The sequence below is a fragment of the Heterocephalus glaber genome, unplaced genomic scaffold, assembly GCF_053883595.1.
Source record: "Heterocephalus glaber isolate CG9 unplaced genomic scaffold, H.glaber_assembly_v1.0 deba00000594, whole genome shotgun sequence".
Classification (NCBI taxonomy): Eukaryota; Metazoa; Chordata; class Mammalia; order Rodentia; family Bathyergidae; genus Heterocephalus; species Heterocephalus glaber.
In genome coordinates this window covers 2,970,989-2,993,645 of record NW_028258151.1, presented here as the reverse complement: position 1 = coordinate 2,993,645, position 22,657 = coordinate 2,970,989, and the positions used below count along the sequence as shown (strand labels likewise).

Genomic DNA, 22,657 nt, shown 5'->3' with positions numbered 1-22,657 from the left:
CTAAAATTTAAATGATTTTCAGAGTCTAGAAACACTATATTGAACATAGTCTTTATATCTGACAGACAAAGTTTACTGATGCTAATATCTTGAGCAATCAACTCTCATTACATGGATGTAAATATACAATTTTGTTTCATATAGAGTCCTTTTTTTCATACTGAGGATTGAATCTAGGACCTTAACACTGAGCTATATCTCACCAATGCCACTAAGTTGCATAGAATGGGCTCAAACTTTTGATCCTCCTGCCTCAGTCTCCCAGAATCCTAGGATTGCAGCCATGCGCCACATGCCTGGCTATAAATTCATATTTACAATAAAGTGTTTCTTTAAGATATTGGGCATAACCCTATAATGTGAAAAGGATAAGTATTGGACTTCATCTCAAAAGTAAAAATATTGCATTAAAGTAAAACTGCCATCTGGGATGAATAATGTAGATATGTGTAAAAGCTGTCCGATTCTCTTAGTATCATCCACCTTCCTTAAATTTTGATCAGCTGAGATAAATGTTTATCGTTTGGCCTTAACTCTGTCATAAAAAGTAAGAGACAAGCAGCTAATGAAATAAACTCATATGCTGCTACAGTTAGGCAGAATTGGAGTTTAATACTGTTGCAGTTGAAGGTATACTGATAGTGTTTTTCTTAAATTTGGCATTATTGCATGATGTCATGGGAGAGAATATAGACAACAAAATTTGGAAATGACTAATACTGAGAAGTATTTGGGAAAAGTTGGGTATAATTTTCATCTGACTCTTCCCAAATATAGTATATGTCTTCTTAAAAGAAATTGTAATTAAGAATGTATTGAGTCATGAATTTTAATGACATCAAAGCATGAATATTAAAAAAGGTATTGCTTATAATTACCAAGAAGAGGTAGTGTGGATTATATTCTGAAACTCAAATTGGAAATCCACCTGTCACAGAGAAACCTCTCCTTTAATCTCTTGGATATAGAATCCATGCACATTTACCCCAAGCTTTAGGGATTCAAAGATGTAGAAGAAAACCTAAAGTATTTTATCAAAATTAACACCAAGCCATGTGGCTTTCTCTTTGAGTTCTAGAGTCATTTTTAACACAAATAGTAAGTTGGCTTAAAATGTAAGCACACGCACACGTACAGGTTTGCAGGCTGAAGGTTTCCGTGCCTGGGGGAGGGGAGGTGACAACTGGTGCATTCAACACGGAACACGTGTAATGATGACAGAGTTGATTGGTGGAGCTCTGTAGCCTTTTTTCTTCTTTTTCGCCCTTTCTGTAGAGTAGTTCAGCTGGGGGAGGAAGGGTTCTCACCCACCCACCCCCCACTGGGAAGACGTAGGTAGATACCATTTTTATTGTTCTGCTGGGGTGGGAAATAAACCATATGCTTTAGCATTTTGAATGGCTCTACCAAAGAGAAAATTAAATCAGGCTGTCTTTCCCCCTCTTCTTGGACTTTGGGGTGGATTTATTCTTCTAAATGTTTTAGCGGACTTGGGTTTAGCTTAATGCTTCTGGCCCGGGGCAAAGAGGCGGGAGGGGAAGAAATGTCAAGGGCTTCTGAGGAGCACTGGGCTGAGTGAAGTGTGGAGTGGGAAGCTGCTATCTGAAACCCTCCCCTCCCCTGGATACCAGGCGAAGGCAGTGAGAGTCGGAACCAGCTGATGCCGCTGCTTCTGCTTCCCGTTTCCAGGGTGAAATTTTCACAGCAGCTAATTCTGAAGGGAGGAAAAATCCCTAACCAGCAGCGGAGAAGATCCTACCACCCAATCCAAGCTATGCAACCTTTTAGGCAGGCTTTTTAGAGAAATCCGCATGTGTAAAGCCAGCATTCGCGGTCCAAATGCCGGGCCGGGAAGCAGAGCTGGTGTGGAAATATGAAAAGCTCCTTTCCACCCAGTGTTTGAAGCAATCCGATGAGCATAGGAAGCGGGTGCCAAAGCTCTAGCGGTGCTCGCGCCGCCGCGGTTGCTGGCAGTGGGCTGCACACAGCTGGCCCTGCCTTCAGCACCCCGGCCCTGGACAGCGCTCCGCACACTGCACCGCCGGCTCGCTTTTTTCCTTCTCGCTTTGCGTTACCGGAGATGCATCTAAATTACGCCCTCTTCAACAACAAGTAGATTTTTTTTTTCCTGTACGGGAATTACAGTAGACGATTCCCTCAATTAAACTGCATTTTCTTCTGCACGGATTTGGCTGTCAGGAGTATTTATCCCGATCTCACCCCCACCTCCTTTGCAGGAACGAGTCTTTGGGAACGTGGTCCACCCAGGGATGTAAAACTGTGCTAACCGATGCATCCCATACGAAGTGCTTATGTGATCGTCTCTCTACCTTCGCCATTTTGGCTCAGCAACCTAGAGAAATAGTAAGTAACAAAGGGAAAACACGGCTGTAACGCAAAGGCAGGGACATTGTGGAGTATTTCTCCAGGGAACTGCATTTTAAATGGGGAAATGGGAAAGATTGCAGGGTGGCAAAATTGGGTTCGTCTGCTCCTTAGCTACAGTAGCAGGGGAAAATGAATTCTAGCTGGTGTGCTGTAACTAAATTCTACTCAATTTTATGTCTTCTAACTTGAATTTTCTGCAGTACAGTTTGGAGGATGCACTCCTATCGTATTACTAATATGCTGCAAACTTTCAAAAAAAATAATTGCCAAATGTACCTTTATTTTAAAACTGGAAAGCTCTTTTGGAGGAATCTGTGAACATACTGTTAGTAGTAGAATGGAGACTCCAGACACTATGACCAAACACATTGCATATCTGCATTGGGTATTTTCACTACAGATTTTCTGAGGGTGTCCTTGGAGATATATCTATATATATAGATATATCTCCAAATAATGAAGTTTATATGGAAGCATGGATGTCTGAAATTGTTCCTTAAAAGTATATTGGTTTTACAAAAGTAGTTTCTGAAAAAGACAGCTGTATAAGACAGCTGTCTAAAAAAATAATATTCTCATGAAGTGTATTTTGAGAAAATGATAAAAATAGAAATATTGAAAAATGATCATTAAGATGAATATGACTTTCTGCCTAAATTGGGCCTAAATAAGTATAACTCTTCGTATTTCTTTTGATGACAAACATACCTAATATTATTTGAGATGCATATTTAAAGTTTTAGAACACACTTAATACTAACATGTATTTCTTCAAACTTCCAATATAAAATTATGAAAAAAAACAGATTTCACTAGTTAATTTCATATTCATGTCTAAGGAAAGAAACCTCCTAGATCAGGGAATGCATGTAATCTTTATGTATGTTTTAAAAGATATAAGGCTTATTTTTCAAGGTCATGGTTTTAGAAACTGATACCATCATTGGAGACTGATATCATCACACATTTTGTTCATAAAAATCACAAATATACTTTAAAAAGTCTTAAGTTTGACATTCTATTTTCTTCTTTATCTTTAGAGGCCAACCATTTGAAATTTGCTGTGAGAATACTCAACTTAGAACAAAGTTCTCAAAACTCAGAAACTTTGAAAATTTTTTTATATCTGTATACCAGATGTGGGTAACATAGTGACTTATAAATAGAGATATCAGGGTAAATTTCACCAAGAATCATATTATGAAGTGATTGAACTGTAGTTAATTGAAAAAAAGTGATTTCTGCTTCAGATTTCAAATAAAGAAAATTTAACATGTGAAAGTTGACCAAATTACAGTTTCAGGTCTGTATTTTAGAAAGCTCTAAGTAGGTAATGTGCCACAGTCAAGCATTTAAAACTCTAAGGACTTTGTTACTTCACAGTGTGAGACAGGAGTGAGCTGGAATTAGTCATTTTAGAAGTTGAGAATATGTGAACTGAGTGGATCCATAGATAATTATCTGGTAACTATAACAACTACTTAGACTATCTTTGATAGCTGAGTTTTGCTGAGTCTTAAAGTATTTTAGTCCATTTACCATTTTTTCACTTTCTTGTCTGTTTTGTTTGATTTACAGATCATGGAATCCTCTGGCACACCTTCAGTTACCCTCATAGTAGGCAGTGGCCTTTCTTGCTTGGCCTTGATCACCCTAGCAGTTGTCTATGCAGCACTATGGAGGTATGTAATCAGTGGACAGGCTTGGAATGCTCAGTTGTTCAGAGTTAAATCAGGGAATTTGAGAACCATTGCATGTCTCCTGTCTTCTCAGTTTGCTGAAAGTAGTATTTTTACAACAGTTTTAATTGCTATGATTAAGATGTAATCAATGATACATATTTACCTAATTTTTGTTTCTGGATTTGTTTGTGGTGAAACGCATACACACACACACACGTACACACACACACAGGTACTTCTTCCCAGTTCAAGTGATGATCGCTTTTATTGCTTACCTCTACTCATGGTGTTCTTATACCTCAACTCCAGTGGAGGTGTGGCTTCTATTTATACCAGTTGCAGTTGAACCTGAGAGTTTAACTGGTACAGGGAATTAATTTCCCTTTCATAGAAATATGATTTTACTTTCTTGATTGTCACACATTTCCAGAATGTCCCAGACAATGAATAAAGCTCTCTCAAATAATCATGCTCTGATGGAAGACACAAAGCTCTAGAAAAGCTCTCTTGGTGGAGAATAATAAATCAGATTTTGACAAACTGGTTACAAGTCATAAAATATATAAACAAAGGGAAATCTTTGAAAATTTTTGTTCTACAATATTTGAAATTGTATCTATTTGATATTTTCTGAAATGTTAATATTTCTCTAATTATTTTCTCTAATATTTCTTATTCTACTAGTAAGAAGTAAGCCTGAGAGATTTTTTTATGTTTACTATATATTGACTGTGAATATATAACTATTTGGCCCACCTCTGTCAATTGTTACATTATTTTATATCCATTTTGATTATTAGAAATGGTCAAAAATACAGATAAATAAGTATTTATTTTTCTTGAATATTTGCAACATTAAAACTACAAAAGTTGATGTTCTTACTTTAAAGAATTGCCAGTCTTTATTTTTTACTTAAGGTATGTAAAATCTCAATAGAAAAATAAAAATTAATTAAATTTAATGAGTGAAGGCCATTTGATTTAACATCTTTTAAAAAAAATTATTGTTCTCCATGAGCCTTAGTCTTTTGAGGACAAGAATTAATTTCAAGAATTTTTGTGCTTCATACCAAAATAAAATATACACACCCATTTTGGTCCATTATCATAGTTCATAACAGAAGTCCCGCATCCATATGAAGGAGTTATCCAGTAGGAAAACATGCAAAAAAATGAGGGAGTCTGATAAAGTATGGCCAATTCTGGGAAATGAAATAAGGGCTTAGTTTCAATGTGGCATTTCAGAGAACAGAATCCTGGGTCCCCGGTGTCAACCAGGCATTGTCTTGTAAGGGTAAGGTGGAAAAAATGTTGGGAAGACGACAACTGTCTCTCTCCAAATTTCCTGAGTGACTCTTCATTCATCATGTAAGGGACAGAATACTAGATAATCACAGTAGCATCCTAATTCATACCTACTAAATATCTAGAACTAAATTCTGTTTCTCAGCAGGTAACAGTATGTGCACCAATTCCATTTTTTCTTTGTACTTCAATGCATATGGCTGACACAAGTATAAGCATTGTCAGTAAAAGTATATTTAAATTGAATCATAGAAATATTGGATTACTTAGTCCACCATAAAACTTTCTTTAATTCAGAAAATATAGCAAAATCACTAACTACAAGTTTTTAAAGATTGTTTGAAGTGTCTATGAAAACTTTCAGAATTATAAAATAGAATATGAAGAAACATGACACATTTGGATTCCCAAGTGTTTAATGTTCATTAACAGATGAACTGAAGTAATAGTTATTGTTTGAAAGAAGTACAAAGACTCATGAATTACTAAGTGGATCTTGTAGCATAATGAATGGTAAATATTTTATAGATACCAAATTTAACCTATAATATTACTGTATGGTAAGAAGGATCCTTCTGCCTTTTATTCTTAATTAAAATGTTTAGACATTTGGACTTTCTAATGATTTAGTTATACCTCATCTGATATTTTGAAATTTGTGAGTGTTCCATGTAGTTTTTCAGAAATATTCCCCCAAAATTTAGTACAGGTTTAAGAGTGTAGCTCAGTGGTAGAACACTTGCCTAGATGTGCAAGGCCCTGAGTTCAATCCCCAGAACTCCAAAGAAAACGATGAAGAAAAATTAACATACTGAGTTATGTTCTTTTCATGTATAAGTATGTTTTTAAAGCTACATTGTTGCATCAAAGAGCAATTGAATGAGTCCTTTTAATTGGTGATTGACATGAAGCAGCCACAAACTTAGTTTAAAACATGAAATGTAGTATGAAAGTACTAAAAATTGAGATGCTTCACTGCAATTTTTAAGGCAACAGCATGACTCACTATTGAAAACAATGGAAACATCTAGACTCTGGAGTGGTCAGTTCCGGATTTTTCATTGCCTTAATTTTTTTTTTTAATCTTTAAAACCAAAAATATCATTGAAAACATTTTAATAATGTCATGTGTGTGCCTGTACTGAATGAATGTCATTAATAGCATATAAAGGGTTAATTTTGTCAAACCCTTAAACATTTTGTTACATCCCCCACACACCAGAAAAAAACAACTTAATATATGATGATGTCTTTAGCATACTAGTGTGTGCTTTGTTGTATTTTTAGCTACTTGTGTTACACAGACAAAGCTTAGCAACAATTGAAGCCATTTTGTGCTGAGAATTGACCTATGTTAGTCCCACACAGTTTTGCTCTCTGAAGACAGGAAAGTTATATCATAAAACCTGCTTTTGGTACTTGGGTGTGACTTTTTTTGTTTTAACTTTTATTTCTGAAATATGTAATGAAATTTTGGGTTTCTGCCTAAATATTTTCCAAAGACAGGGTATGGGAGAGAGAGTTTTGATAGATTTTATCTCCCAAAGAGTAGTTCCAGCTCTTTGGCACCCTGTCCAGAACTGAACGAGAAAGCCCACTCCTGCTGTGGAATGCAATTCCCCGTTATAATACAAAGTGAACAGGTTGAAACACACAGCTAGTACAAGGTTGTCTTTTAGTTAGTGTCAGTAATTACCACAGGGTACTATAAAACAAAATAGCTATTACCTTTTCAGGGTAAACATCTGGTAGAGCATTTGATTTGAAGCAATTTTTGCTGTGGCTTACATTCTTGGTACACATAACAATCACATACCCCAAGTAATGTTTTACCCTAATAGTAGACTACCATTTGTGAAATGGATTCATTTTCAGATATAAAGAATTATTTTCTTTCTTTTCTTCTTCTTCTTCGTTTCTTTCTTGGACAAAGGGGTAGTTATTCAGATCTATAAGTAACAGCCTGACTGTGAAAATGCTAGAGTGGTTGAATATATTCATGGTTTCATGCGAGTAGTGGTATCTTTCTAGCAGAGGGACACTTCAGAATATATGGGAAGTTCTTTTGATTCTCAGTTTCTATTGGTTGATATATATGGTAATACTAAGCATAGTGTACAGAAACATATAGATATATAAGAGTAATTTTACTCATTTATGTATTTCCAAGGAATTTTATATTTCTGGTACAGTGAGTGTGTCATGATCACAAATGTGCAACCTAGGCTATATCAGAAGTGCCACATTCTTCACACTAGTGTCTAAGGAAAAACAATAGATGTAAAAGACTCTTGCACATGCCGAGCACTACAAAATTAGGTCTCTAAGAGAAATGTTCATGAGACACAGTTTTTTAATGTTTGCATTTCTTTAAAGATTGTCTTTTACTGCTTTTCCCAGATGAATTCCACCAATAGCACTCTATATAACTTTTCATCTTTCTGTTGAATTTTGAAGTTGGGCATTCTTTCTTTCTCTGGACAGGTACATACGCTCTGAGAGGTCCATCATTCTGATTAACTTCTGCCTTTCTATCATCTCCTCCAACATCCTCATACTGGTTGGACAGACTCAGACACACAATAAGGTACGACTGGAAATTTTTTCTCATTCTCTTTGCATATTTATGTTTTGACATGTATTTGGCTATCGATAATATGAACATTTATTCTAGATAGCTTCTTATAAATTTTTAAATTATTTCATTGGTTTCTGAATAGAAGTATTTTCTATTGCACTGAAGAAGTAATTGTTCCTTGGCTTAATTTCCTGCACATTAGAGACCTTATAATAATAAACATTATATCTATATAATAGTAAAATTATATCAAAGCCTTATGAATTCAAAGCCTTGAGACTTCAAAAGCACAGATTTTTATGATATCAGTTTTAACAGGATACAACTGTAATCAGATACAGGCCTGGGTCTTGGTCCATTTAAAAATACTGATTCCTAAAAGGCAGCTATAAATGGCTTACAAGTATTGCAGTGCTTTGAAAATTCATCCTCCCAAAATATTTATAGGCAGTGATCAGAAAGAGAGTAATAGGTAGAACTAGGTTTCCTAGATTTTATATCTTTCATAATTTTTACTTAACTAAAAAGTATTTTGGTTAACAAACATTAGAGTTAACTGCATGTCACTACATAGAACATAATAGCAGTATGTACTATTTACTGCAGTATGTAGTATTGACTGCTTTATATGAGTTGAATTGCTGTTTGTCCAGAAATAACTGTCTTTACTAAGCTATTCTGAAATACATTCCAAGAAACCCATAATAATAATGTCAATTAACATTCTCCAGCTTCAAAGGGAGTCTGTCAAACACCACTCTGAAAAGTTATGTGTCATAGTTTTAGGCCTGTTCTTTTTTCAACTTTTCAAGTTGCAACTAAAGCAAATAATTTGAGATTTTCCCCATAATCTTTTTGTTAAAAAACCAAATGCATCTTTCAGTAGGTTCTTTGATATATTAGATATCAACAAGACACAAACCTGCCTTCCTAAAACTGGTAATTCTCACCCCTCAAAAAATCTGACTTTGGATCCGGTGGGGCCTAGGATACCACCCAGGGATTCTGATTAAGGCTTCTTTTTGGACCACGCTGCTCTAGGCTGCAGAAGGGCCAAAGAGCAAAGCCACTAATGCTTAAGGACAAAGCAAAATCAATCCAAGAAAGGTAAAAGTAAAGAGTACTTGCATGTGTTTGAACATCTTTTTCTCATTTTTTTCTGTGTCTTCTTAAAGAAAAGGATGAAAGAAATTACATTCTATTAAGATATGTCCACATCATGGGCATTTAATATAAATTTTAAAAAGAAATAGATATAAAAGGAAAAATAGAGAAAGGAGGAGCAAAGAAAGGTGAGGGAGATGTCTATTGGAGAAGGTACAAAAAGTCAGTAGATGAAGAACTGAGGACAAACGTGAGAAGAAAAGGGAAAATAAAGAGGAGGAGACGGGGAAGGACACAGAGACAAAGAAGATAAGACTAAAGAATTATAATTGCTCATGTTAGCCTTCTACTTTTGGTTTTCATGGGTTAATACTGAGTTAATACTGCTACTCAGAGAGGAAGAGAGCTTCCTTCTGAAGCAGGAATTTTCTCCAGAATCATCCTGAATCTATGATTTAGAAAAAAAAATAAAAATACTATCACTTTATCCCATGCTTCAAATTCTTCCTCTGAAATCTTCCCTGTCTGTCACTCTTTACGCTCCAAACTTTCTCAAGTTTTACTTCTCATTAGACTATAGAAAACTGCATGTTCTTTGGTAAGAAATATGCCTTTAAAACTGTTTTCTTCTGTGTAGCAAAGTTCTTACAAGTTCTGAGCCAAATAATAGAATAGAATTTCCTGCAAAGTTTACTACAAACTATTACAATTGTGTTCTAAGTACAGCTGTCCAATAGAAATACAATGAATGCAAAACAGAAATGCAAACCATATATGTGATTTAATTTTTAAAGTAGCTACCTTTAAAAATCAAAAGAAGTAGGTGCCATTAATTTAAATATATTGTATTTAACTCAAATAACTACAGTAGTATGGCTTAAACATAGAATTAGTATAAAATTATTAATGCAATATTTTGCAGTTGTGTTTAAGTCTTCAGAATCTGGAACACATTTTATTCTTTCAGCACTTCCATTTGGACCACCTGCATTTCAGGTGCTCAGGGACCACCTGAAGTTAGTGACTGCCATGTCACTTAGCTCCAAATGGAAGCAATATTCAGAAACCACATTTTCTCAGACAGTCACATTCTGCCTACCCATCTGGGCCTTTGATGATTTTCCATATCCTCATTTTTTCATAAATTTTTTTGATAGTATCTTCAAATACTATGAATATCAAAAGCAAGATAAGACAAGCCCAGCTTTACTTTCCATTTCTGATTGTGAGGAATGATTGGTATGTGGTTATTTTTAAAAAGCAATTGGTGTGGTTTGGTTTCTCCCCCAGTATCTAACTACAGGATAGAGTCCATGTGGTTTTAGGATGATTGTGGATCTTTTCTAGATTTACTGTGGTAAGTTTTGCTGTAAATTATCGATGTGTGTGGGGAGGAGTAGGGGGTGGGTGATGGTGATTTTGTGGTTTTCTCTTATCCTATGTTAATTTTGCTCTATCACTTCTGCATAGATGTCACAAGTTAAGACCTTTCATAGTAGAGTGAAGTAAGAGGAAAAATAGAAAAAGCAGAATTTTATTCTAAGTCATTCTCAAGAATACCAAGCTTTCCACTGGGAATAATTACATATGTTATTGTGTTACATGCTTTAAATTGAATTAAACTGGTCCGGTTTGGTTTTATATATGATACTTTGGTTTGTGAAAAGCTGCACCTGTTTTGCTTTCATTGGGATTTAAAAACTTTCCAAAATGAAAATGTCTATCACTTATGTAAATGTGTAATCTACTATAAATTCTGAGAAACCATTTTTAAATAGATAAAAATATTGATTGGTGGACACAGTGTTTTATTTAGGTTGTATATAGGACTCCTTCAATGCTGTGGGCATTTTGTAATTGATCTGATTCTTATCTCTGACTTCCCTGATAAGTATTGATTGATGCTTTAGTATTCCTTGCTTGGAAAATGTGAGTGCCTTAGAGAGATTCTTAAACATTGTTTAATACTGTCTTGAGTATTGTCATGGCTAGTTTGTAGAAAAATTGGTATCTGATGGTGTCATCCCAAACAGTTTTGAAGTGTCGCGCTGCTGGAGCCTTTCTCTGAATGACTTGTTGAAATATAAGTGACCTGATCTCTGCTTCCTTTTTTTTTTTTTGGTACCGGGGATCGAACTCAGGACCTTGCGCTTGCGGGGCAGGCGGCAGCAGAACTGCTGAGCTAAATCCCCAGCCCTCTGCTTCCTTTTGAACTGAAATAGAGACAAGCCAAAATAATCCAGTTTAAAATATCTGTGTATTCAAATATTTAAACTATAGATTCAGTTGCTGCCTGAAAAGTAAAGAATCCAATGCAATTTTTTTATTTCTTGTTAAAATGCTGTTGTAAAATTCATTACAACTCACTTCGTTATAGTTCGAGCTTTCTCATAAAGCAACTTTGCCCTTTGTTCTCTTTATGTATTTAAAAGTTTAACCAGGATGTTCATGTTTCACTGAAATTTATTTGTGAAGTGTTTTCTCCACACCTTAGAATATTGAATTTTTTGTTGAGTGGTATATATTATATTTGGTAATCATATTTTACAGAAAGCAAGTATTACTTCAGATACACGTAGTTAAATTCTGAAAACAGTTTTTTCAATCACAAAAATATATTTCTGCTTCTTCTCAAAAGACTTTGAGGTGATTTATCATATTAAAGATCTCAGAGCACTCATTTTAACTGATGAAGGATGAATTTGGCAAACTTATTTGTGTTGCTGTTTGGCTAGATAATAATGGAAAACACCGAACTTCAAAGCACGGAGCTAGCTACTCTCTGTAACTCATTATCAAGTTATAATATATGTAAATCTAAGTGCAAATTTTATTACACATCCAGATATTTATTACATAAATAGTCATTAGAAAACCAAAAACAAACCCTGTTTTGTACGCTCAATGGACTCCTCAGTCTCTGTCCTTTTAGCTACTTTGACACACTCAGTACATAACATCCCCTCAAGGTGCACAAGGCAACATGGTGGAAGCAGGGTTCTGGACCTTGAGTCAGTGACAGTCAATCAGGTATCCTTCTAATCCAAAGCCCAGGCATAGAAGAATGGAGGATCAATCTGTGGATCCTGTCTCTACAGGTCCAGGATTTAGGCCTCACTGGAATCTTATGTACAATTCCTTCAAGAGTGAAAAGTGTTCAATGGCATGGGCCAATCACTGTATACCACATACTTTTATTTTCACCAAAGGAAACACATTAATACATCAATCAAAAGGGTTAATCAGATGATTCATCAATAAGACCACTTTTTCTCACTCAGTTTGATAATGAGTGAAGTGTTGATTGTGTATAGATACATCTATATCAGAAGGACCTGAGATTGCTGTCTCTGAAGAATGGGCCTTAGGAAAATAACCAGGGGGTTCTCATGGTCTGTGCATTCCTGGATCACTCTCAGTTAAATATGAAACTACTTAGTAACAATATATAGTATCATATTAAAACGCTAAAGTGTTATAAAATGAATTACAGACATCTAACAAGCACAAGAAATTAATATTTTGAGAAATAGTAGAATGTGAGAGGACAAAATTAAATATCAACTTTAGTCTTAAAAGATCTAAAGGTCAAGCAAAAAAATCTCATCAACAGACACAGGGACGCTTCTAGATTATTTGAGATTGGTAGGCATTTCCTTTATAATATTTTTTGTGTGTTTATTCAGTATTGTGTAATGATTTATTCATTGCATATATTTTATGATTACATAAGGATTAGTATTGCACTTCATTATTTTCTTTTCATCTTACAAAGAAGGTCAGGCAGTGAGAGAACAGACTTCTGCCAAACCCACATAGTTTGTGCTGAGTGATTCTCTCATGGACAGGGAACATATCCTCAGCATGGTCACGAATATGTAATTTGGAGGGCCTCAATCAGTTTGAGTTACTACGCACTTTTAGGAATGTGGCCTCAATTTCTCAGGTTTTATTTATTTATTTTTTCCATTAAGTTTATAGGTATATTTTAGCAATACATTATGATCACATTCATCACTGGGGATCTGTACCTGTACATGATATATCTCGGTTCTTGTTTTTTCCCCCATTCCTCTTCCGTCCCTGCTACCCCTCCATCCCTCCCTATTTATAAGAGCTTTGTTTCCATTTTTTTGCATTGCCAGGTACAGTGAGCATATAATAAATATTTATTGAATAAATAAGTGAATTTATTTTAGTCCATTATTTGGGCTCATGAAGCCAAAAAATTATAATTAATTTTAGGAAGAAATAGAGTCTCTCACTGTAGACAGAATCTCAGATATATGATGACGCAGGCTGTTTCCCTGGGGCCTGTTTTAAGCTGGAAGAGATTGATGACATGCTATAATAGTGACCTGGTCCGTGGATTTTAGTTAAAAAGCTCCTCAAACCAAACAATTGTGAATATTTCTACTTGAGAAGTTGTGTAAAATAATGTTTATAACTTTTAAAAGAAATGTGCATATTTATAACTCTCCTACAAGGCAGATCCTGCCGATGACGTCCCACGTTTGTATCTATTATTTCTCCAGTATATGTGCAATTCTATTGGCTGAAGATAATGCCTCTTATTTAGATTTATTAAAATCTAGTTTGTTGACTAGCTGTGATGTTTGTGCAAGGATGTGAATGTGATAGGTTTATGTGTGATTCATTTGACTGCATTTTGAGGTATCTTACTCTGCTGGGGTGATTCTGGTTTCCCCCATAACTTTGTCAAACCGAGGAAGGAAATTGTGGGACACTTTAGCTTCTAAGTGTCCCAGGCTCCCAGCACTGAAGGATTATTTTGTCCTTTTGGTATGGCAGTGACGAGGGAGATAATGGGACGGCAGAGACGATCTAGCCCCACTGTAGCCTCCTAATCCCTTGGTTACACGCTTTCAGTTTTGTGTGGCAGGAGCCAGAGGCCACGTTATTAGAAATAGGACAAAAGATCAATATGAAGGATGGGGTCCAGGCTAGCAGAGGAGATGACAGTGGAGTTATCTGACAGTAAGGTGTTCCTGATATGGATGCAGTGTCAGAGCCCAATCGCCTTGAGGGTCAAGGAAGCCTATTTGGACATTCGATGAGTGTTTTCAATTCCAACTTCAAAGCTAGGCAGAACTCCCAGTGAGCATTCATCCAGCAGGGGAAAAGGAGAGTGCAAGTCTTAGCCCAGTGTGCAGGCAGTTGCTTTGGAGAATACCAGGCCTACTCAGGTTGCCTTCTGTTCATTTATCCTTGAGGAGTTGTTCAAAAGTGTCCTTTGGGCAATGTGGAGGCTCCTTGGCCAATCCCACTGTCTGTCCCTCTCTTTCTGGCTCCAGACCTGGCCTTTAGGACTTCCAAAATGGTTTACCGTAAAGTTCCTGCCACTTTGGCCTGCTCCTGTAGCTTTTGTTTGCATGAGCCCATCCTCTCTATCACTGCGAGAAAGATCTTAAATTCAAAGAGAAAACAAATACCCTATGTTTTCATACCCCTGCTTTAAAATGTACAACAGATCTGTAAGACCCATGAAATGAGCTCCACATTCTCAATACCCCTCACATTCAGGGATGCCTCTGGGATGTAAATTGACTTTGTGGGGAGTAGGAAAGGCACTACTTCTGGATAGATGAGCTATATAAATAGCCTCTCTCCAGGCTGACATGGCCTCTAGCAGGGTTTCTGATTTAGCAGTCAGAGCTGGATTGCAGCTCCCCTTTCTGCTGCCTCCACAAAGCATCCTGCATCCACAGGGCTGCTTGTGCCTCTGTGAGTCTATACTTGCTTTGAACTTTGCCTGAAAAATGTCCCCCACACTTTAGGAGGTGGCTGATGCACATCATCTTACTGAAGTTCCTTTACCACCCCTTTGTGCTTTGACAGCACGTAGTGTGTAGTATATCTCTGTTTGTACCATCCATCACATTCTTTTATAACTTACTCATCAACCTTGCCACTGCAACCCTCAAGAATGCTCCTTTTCTTTTTCTAGAGTAGAAAATGCTAGCATTTGTTGTATGCATGTTTTATGAGTGTTTGTATGAGTGAATGAGGTTATGCTCTGTCTAATAAATGAGGGATACTGTAGCGCAGGTACAGCCACATCTACACTGAGGCCTCTACTAAGAACAATTATGACCCAGGTACTTTTTTGCTGTTACTGCTGTAATTGGCCTATGAGAGACACCAGCTGAGGAAAACACTGAAGACTTGCTGAATACTTGTAAGACCCTACTTTGATGAACAATCTAGATTAAATCAGGTTTTATTTTGATCCAGGATACCTGGAAGAGAATTGGAGAAGTTGAATTGGCTCTCTAGAAGTCTTACAGAAAGGTTGATGATTATGTTTTTCTCCCCTGGTATCAAACCAGTAGTGAAATTATAAGCTTTACCCTATGTACAATTTTCCCCCTTTTGCTTCTAAATACGTAGTGTGAACTGTTTAGAAATTTGGCTAATGTCAACAAGGCAGCCTTGTTGTAGTACAGTTGATAATGTTTATGAGAATTCTTAATACATTGTAAAATATTTAAGAGCTAAATAAACCACAGAAAATGAATTTTAATACAAAGGTATTCTCACAAAAAAAGGAAAGGCTCTTGAGATAAGATTATGATAGAGTTTTCAGTGGCCCATTGTTAAATTCTTGAGACTACACCTCCCAGGGGCCAACTTGTAGGGAGGAGGTTAGAATTTATGGTTCCACTAAAAGATCTTTTGGCTAAGGCAAAATCTGTCTCAATGGGAGATTGTAATGGTGTGGAGAGTAAGGGAGAAAACTCCTTTCATATTTACTCCAGAATCTCTTTGAGAGGTTGACAAGCTGTTAGGATAAAGAGCAATATAATAAATAGTCTACCTTTCCAGGCAATACAGTCTCTGTTGAATTGACTCAACTCTGCTGTTGTAGATCTAAAGCAGACACAGACATAAAAGAACAGGTGGCTAGATTTGGCCTGGGACAACATTTACCAACCTTAGGCAGTTTTGAGTTTTTGAGAAGTATCGTATACATACAAACTGAAGAAGTACAGTGTAAGTTGGGACCAGCCTGTTTTTAGGTTGATGCTTTTATGTAAAAATGACCTCCAGTTATGAAATGTCTTCTCAACATGTAGCCTGCAGAAGTAGAACAGGAGACCTTTGGCAATGTGTGAAAAGGCTTCTGCAGAGATGAAAAGGGGTAAAGAGCACTTTGAATTTCTTCTTTGGAGCAAGGACTAAACACAGAATTTCTTTACTTGTGGTTGTTGGTTGCCAGTACATGAAAATATGAAATAAAACATGAATGAAGACACAACCAAGGAGTGTTTTATAAATTGAAGAGACAGAGAAAGTACCTAACAAATGCCCCACACATGAGACAACAAAGGTGGCTGCCTTTGTAGAAGAAAACTTTCTAAAGTACAGCAGTAAATGTTGAGGTCTTTCTTAGAGGTTTCTCATCTGAAAATTTGGGGCATAGAAGTAACCTCTGAAACAGAAAATATGGAGGGCAGATTCCAGCTACTTCCCCACTAATTTCACTCATAGTGTGCCTTCCTATAACCTAAATGCTGTATATTATTATGTATATTGGATCATAAACCTTGCTGAAGCAAACCTTAGGACTGAAGACCAAACACTAATGCCTATAATCATAAAATAACAAGCACAACTGAAGATTAAAGTCTGTTTTTCACTGCTTTGTAATAGCTAGTCAATGTATTTTAAATCACATCCCTTGAAGAAAGAAGTAAGCACATGATTGAGTTGAGTCTAGGTCTTAACTATAAAATTTAAGATGAATGAAATTAAAAATAATGAATTATAATATTTGTAGTTATTCCTAGCTGCTGGATTGAATCAAGGCTTAAGGTTTCAATTGTAAGGGAAAGGAGAAATGATTAGCTTTAATAGTACAAACCCAAACAGACTTTTAATTTACTAATATTCACAATGAAGCTCTGTGTAAAGTGTTCTAATGCTAACTGTAATACACAGTTTTTATGTATCTCTATAAATGTGACTCTGATAGACAACACATCAGCAATATATACACAAATAAGACTACAGAGGGCTTTGAATGAATCCTATTGCCAACTAAATTCTGTTTGTATTTTAGTGACGTTTCCTAATGGATAATAATGATGTTTATTGCTTTTACAAAATACAAATTAGTTCTAGTTTTCCAATTTTCTTTTTCATAAAAATATTTATTTTTGTTTGTTTTCTTTTTATTTGAAATAAGACCAGGTAATTCTCTGTACAGAAACTTCTATTGAAAATTCTCTAAACCTCAAAAATAAAGCTGAAAAGTGAATCCTGTGTACCTAAGTAAAATCACCCTTTATTGTAATGAAAATGATCATCTGTATTTGTTATCTGCTGCTACCTAACAAAGCACCTTAAGGCTCTGTGGCTTCACAAAGACAGTGAACATTTGTACCTCTCAGTTTCCAGGCTACATTCAGTATTTGAGGAGTGAGCTGGCCAGGTGGTCGTGGGGTCCCTTGACCTGTCAGAGCCTCCTCAGTGGAAGGCTTGCCTGGGGCAGGTGGTCTGTGAAGGGACTCCTAAGTCTGGGTGCCATGGACCTTCATGTCCTCCACGCCAGGGACTCTAAGCTTTCTAGTCACTTGTCATTCGTCAAGCTCCTTGGCCACTCTCCACAGCCTAGTGAGCTTTTAAAGTTGTACATCAGGTCATGACACTGGTCTGCATAAAACCCTTCAATTAGAGTAAGTGAAACTCATGTTCCCCTATTGAAATGCTCCTCAAGCTCCAAAGGACCTGGCTCCTGCCTCCTTCTCCCCCCCACCGGGCACCTCATATTCATTGCTTTTCCTTTCTTTCACCACATTCCTGTCCCCTAGACATTCAGTAGGGGTGGCCAGCAAGCCTCAGCCAGGTGACCACATTCCTGGTGTGTGCATGCTGTCCTGGCATGGTTATTCACAAAGCCACTTTCAAAGGCTCCTGACTGCTTTGTGCTATGTGCATCATAGGCCTCTCGCACACACTGGCCATCTCCACACCTTCACCCCCTCCATGCTTGGCCACCCTGATAACTTACTGTGTCCTGCAGATGAAACATAACCCTCTCAGAAATGCGTTCTCTGAAGTCCCAGTCCTCCAAACCAGAACACAGTAACATTTTTCCCATTACCCTTTCCAAGAGCTCAGGACTTCCCCTTTCCTAGGCATTACTTTACTTTGTGTGCATATTCTTATTTAAGTTCAGAAGGAAAAGGGAAAATCCACCTGATTTATGCTACTACCTAGTATTGTGTCTGACACATAACAGAAACTCATTAAATATTTTTACATGAATGAAGGAAATATCTAGCTCTGCTCTTTTAAATTTAGAATTGAGATGATAGCATAAGGATCAAGTAAGACTGCACCTAAGACTGACACAATAAGCTTTTCTTAATGAGGTATAATTGATGAGTAAAAATTGTATATATTTCAGGTATATCACATGGTGTTTGGATATAAGTATATCTTGTGTAATGATTGCCACAATTAACATATCACCACCTGACATCATTGCCATTTTTTTTTTTTGCTTTAGCAACATTTAAGATTTACTGTTTTAGCAAATTTCCAGTATACAACAGATTATTGCTATCTATAGTTACCATTAGCTCTCTAGAACTAATCATCTTATAATTAAAAGTTGGTGGCTTTTTAATTGAGGCAAAATTTCACAAGCAGTGAGTACATAGTGAATAATGTGTCACATTCTAACCAGCATCTACCAGTAATATCAAGACCCTCATCAAGATGTGAGCCATCACTATCACCTGCAAAGCTCTCAGGTCTCCTTCCACCAATCCCCAACCTATCTAGGCAACCATGGCTCTGATTTCTGTCATCGTGTGTTGGTTTTGTCCATTTCCAGATGTAATATAAATGGAATCTTACAATGAAAACTTTTTTATTCTGGCTTTTTTGCTCAACGTATTGTTTTTGAGTTGCAAACATATTGTATGTATTAGTAGTTAATTATTTTATTTTATTTTTTTTCTTGGTACCAGAGATCGAACTCAGGACCTTGCATTTTGCAAGGCAGGCATGGTGCCACTGAGCTAAATCCCCGGCCACTATTTTATATGGCTGAGCATTGTTCCAATGTATGACTACACCACAATTTATTTATCTTTCCTCCAAAAGATAAATATTTAAAATTTGGGTTCTTTTGTTATTATAAATCAAAATGTTCTCAATTTCTTATAAAAGTCTAAAGTATTTTCATTTCTCTTGGGTAAATACCTAAAAGTAGAATTGCTGTGGATTAAAAGATAGGTTAGAATATTTGTAATTTAAAGTAAACAAAGAAGCAAATGGCCCAATGCTTTTCCCACAATGGTTCTACCACCTTTATTATCAGCAGTCTATAACAGTTCCAGTATTCCAAGTCCTTGCCAATATTTTAATTTCTACTTCTTTAATAGCTACTAAGATTTAGCACCTTTTCATAAGCTTATTGGTCATTTTATATTCTCTGCTATGAAGTGTCTGTTCAATCTTTACTCCCTTTTCCATTTAGATTGTTTGAATACAAGTGTGCGGGAGGGTGTGCAAGAGAGAGACAGAGAATGAGAGATAGAATATTTTCTGGGTTTTCTGTTGTGTTATATGACTGACACCTGTGCTGAGTAGAAGTTTTAAATCTTATAAGGTCTTGTGTATCTTATTTTTATTCTATAGTTTGTGTTTTGTAATTTTCTATGAAAGATATTTGCTATTCCTCCAGGTCACATAAATATTCTTGTGTGTTGTCTTCTATAGGTCCTCTCTTCTACTTTTAAAATTTGTGTAGATTTATGATACAAATAATAGAGGTTAGGGTTCATTTTATTTCATCTGGGTATACAATTGTCTTGGTATCACATGTTGAAAACTTTTCTTTTTCCATTGAATTGCTTTGGTACCTTTGTAAAATCAGATAATTCATATGTGGGTCTATAACTAGAATTTCCACCTTCTTTTCTTATATATCTGGAATTTTCTGTCTTCTATGTTTCCATACATATGCCAATACTATGGTCTTTATGTAAATCTATGTCATCTAATGACATCTTATGTCATCTAATGACAATAAGTATGAATCAGCTTCCTGAAACAGAATAATTAATGTGTTGTGACCAACTGGATAAAGATGCCAAGAAAGAAGGCACACCATGAATTCCAGTGTTTCAGGGCTCTGACATAATGTTCACAATTAAACTGAAGAACAAGGGAAATTCTCCAGGAAAGAGTGAAACCAGGGGAAATACTCTGCTCTAAGCAGTTGTTTCTTGGTCTTGTCTTTCAATCCTTTGATTTTTTTTTGTACTTTTCACATGATTATTTCTAAAACATCTTTTTTTCTAAAAGCAGAGTATTTTTCTCCCAAAATGCTTTGTAGTTCTAACATATTAAAACATGTACAACCACGCATTGATTTTTATTTTCTTAAAATTTCTTGAGCTTGTTTCTAAGGCCAAATGCTCATGAGCCACTTTTCTCTTGAGGCATGTGGGAAGGCATGCCCTTTGTGACTAGCATAAAATGTATTTGTTGGAGAGTTAAGAAATAAACCTTCCACATAGTCAGAGATTGGTGGTACACGTCTTACACAGGACCAGCATACTTCTCGAATCAAGAGTGACACTGTAAGAGTACACAGACTAGCACTTCTGCTAAGCAAGCATCGTTTGACTTATTTCCAATGAGAGGGAACATTTTTTAATGAACACTAGTGAATATTCTGTCTAGACACATTGATGTTTAACTGTCACTGGCTAGATTTTTTTTAAAATATAGGCTGTATTCTATATTGGGCCCCTTTTAAACTGCCTAGCATCCAACTATAGTACAAACATAATGAATGCTGTTATCCCAAAGACAAAATACTACATTTACCTATGTGTTGTTAATACAGCCTAGTCTTATTTACTGGCAAGATAACAGCATGAGTGTACCTATATATTTTTTTCAAATACTAGAGAGAACCCTGTTATGTATAAATTGCCTTTTACTCTCAGAGAGCTTTTCTATTTTTCTCTGTGGGGCTGTTTCAGTGATACTGAAACGTGAGTATGTAGTGTAACTATTTTTATATTATTATTTTCCCCTTTGCCTTCTAAACTGTCAAGAAAAAGTGATAAATTTTCTTTGATCATTAAATCCAGGTGCTGTAAGTGTTATAATTATGTCCCAGATTTACCTCAAGAAATGTCATTCCTTATTCAATTAGAAATGATTTGTCATCTGAAATGTCTTTGTATTCTATCACGAACGCCTGCAGTCTTCTCATTTGCTCTATTAGCTAGTAGATGTGATTTTTTAAAAAATACTGTCTAAAGCCAACAAAATGTCATTTACCTCTTTCTAATGCTAGAAAGTAGAGATGAACTCAATTGAAAACAAACAGCAAAAAGGCATTAGACAGATGTGGAAAAAGTTAATTATTTTCCATTTTGTTTGCTGATCGTATTCAAGATTTACTTTACTAGTCTGCATTAGTGTCTCCCAGAGAGACAGTATGGACTTTGTGAGAAGTATATTTTCAGTGTGCATTTTCTCCTAAATACCCACGTGTAATTTCTGTTGCTGACAATACAGCTTACCAATACACATCAAGGGAAAACTAGATTCTTCTGAGTATCATGCAGGATAGCTCATCTCAGCACCCTTAATGCCTGTTGGCAGACCTCTTTATTTGTAGGAAAATGGCTGTTACTCTATTCTGGAGTCTGCTGAAGTGTATTATGCACTCTCTCCACTCTCGTGTCCAGCTATGAAGAGGATTCTTGTTAAGCTTCCAGAGCTCATTTGTTGCAAAAGAGGGGAATTTGAATAAAATCCCTGCAGCTAGCAATATAAAAAGAAAATGCCTCAACTCCATTTTCAGAAGTGGAATTATATTCTAAGGGAAGGATTTTAAAAAGACAAGTATATCACTAGTAGGGAGAATTCCAGAAAAGCAAAGGAATTATTGGGGATTAAAGGAAAAGTAGCAAGTTGTAGACTTGAAAATAATGTTGATGGACAGAGAGTGGTTTCTATACTTTTAAAATCTTTTTTTTTTTTTTTTGGTACTGGGGATTGAACTCAGGACTTGCACTTGCAAGGCAGGTGCGGGGACACTGAGCTAAATCCCCAGCCCTCTATACTTTTAAAATCTTATCTGCTATGATTATTATTTTTTTCTCAGAACTTGGGAGGGACATGGATAATGTTTAATGTTAGAGTCCTTTTTCATGGAATACTGACAAAGATTTGTCAGTGTAACTACATAGCGCACCTTCAGCTACAGAGAAGTGAAAAAGTGGAGATTGTGCTAGTTATAAAACCACTGGATAAAGTTAATGAAGTCAATAAGGTAAAAAAATTACAAAGTCAAGATGTATCACGTGCATGTACCAAATAACCACAATGAAAGTAGTCAGTATGTACTGCAAACATGTACTAATAAAAATTGAAAAAATATTAGGGCTCACAATCATTTTTCTAAAGACTAAATAATATATAGTCTAGGCCCCTTGAGCAAGAATTCCTCAATGGGACAAATATTTTTAACAAGACTTATAAAAGGAAATATATTTAAGAATCAAATGCATAGATTGTGGAACTATCCTCAGACAACTGT

At 36.0% G+C, this 22,657-nt stretch overlaps 1 protein-coding gene across 5 annotated transcripts in view; it reads left to right on the top strand.

The window, feature by feature from the left end:
- Positions 1-22,657, top strand: part of Adgrb3 (adhesion G protein-coupled receptor B3) — a 697,560-nt gene that overhangs the window by 550,933 nt on the left and 123,970 nt on the right. For all 5 annotated transcript variants that reach the window (XM_013072656.3, XM_004846114.4, XM_087204896.1 and 2 more), the window contains 3 exons: positions 2,238-2,364; positions 3,967-4,070; positions 7,860-7,962. In XM_013072656.3, coding sequence (XP_012928110.1) covers positions 2,238-2,364; positions 3,967-4,070; positions 7,860-7,962 — 334 coding nt within the window. The remainder of the gene's footprint in view (positions 1-2,237; positions 2,365-3,966; positions 4,071-7,859; positions 7,963-22,657) is intronic.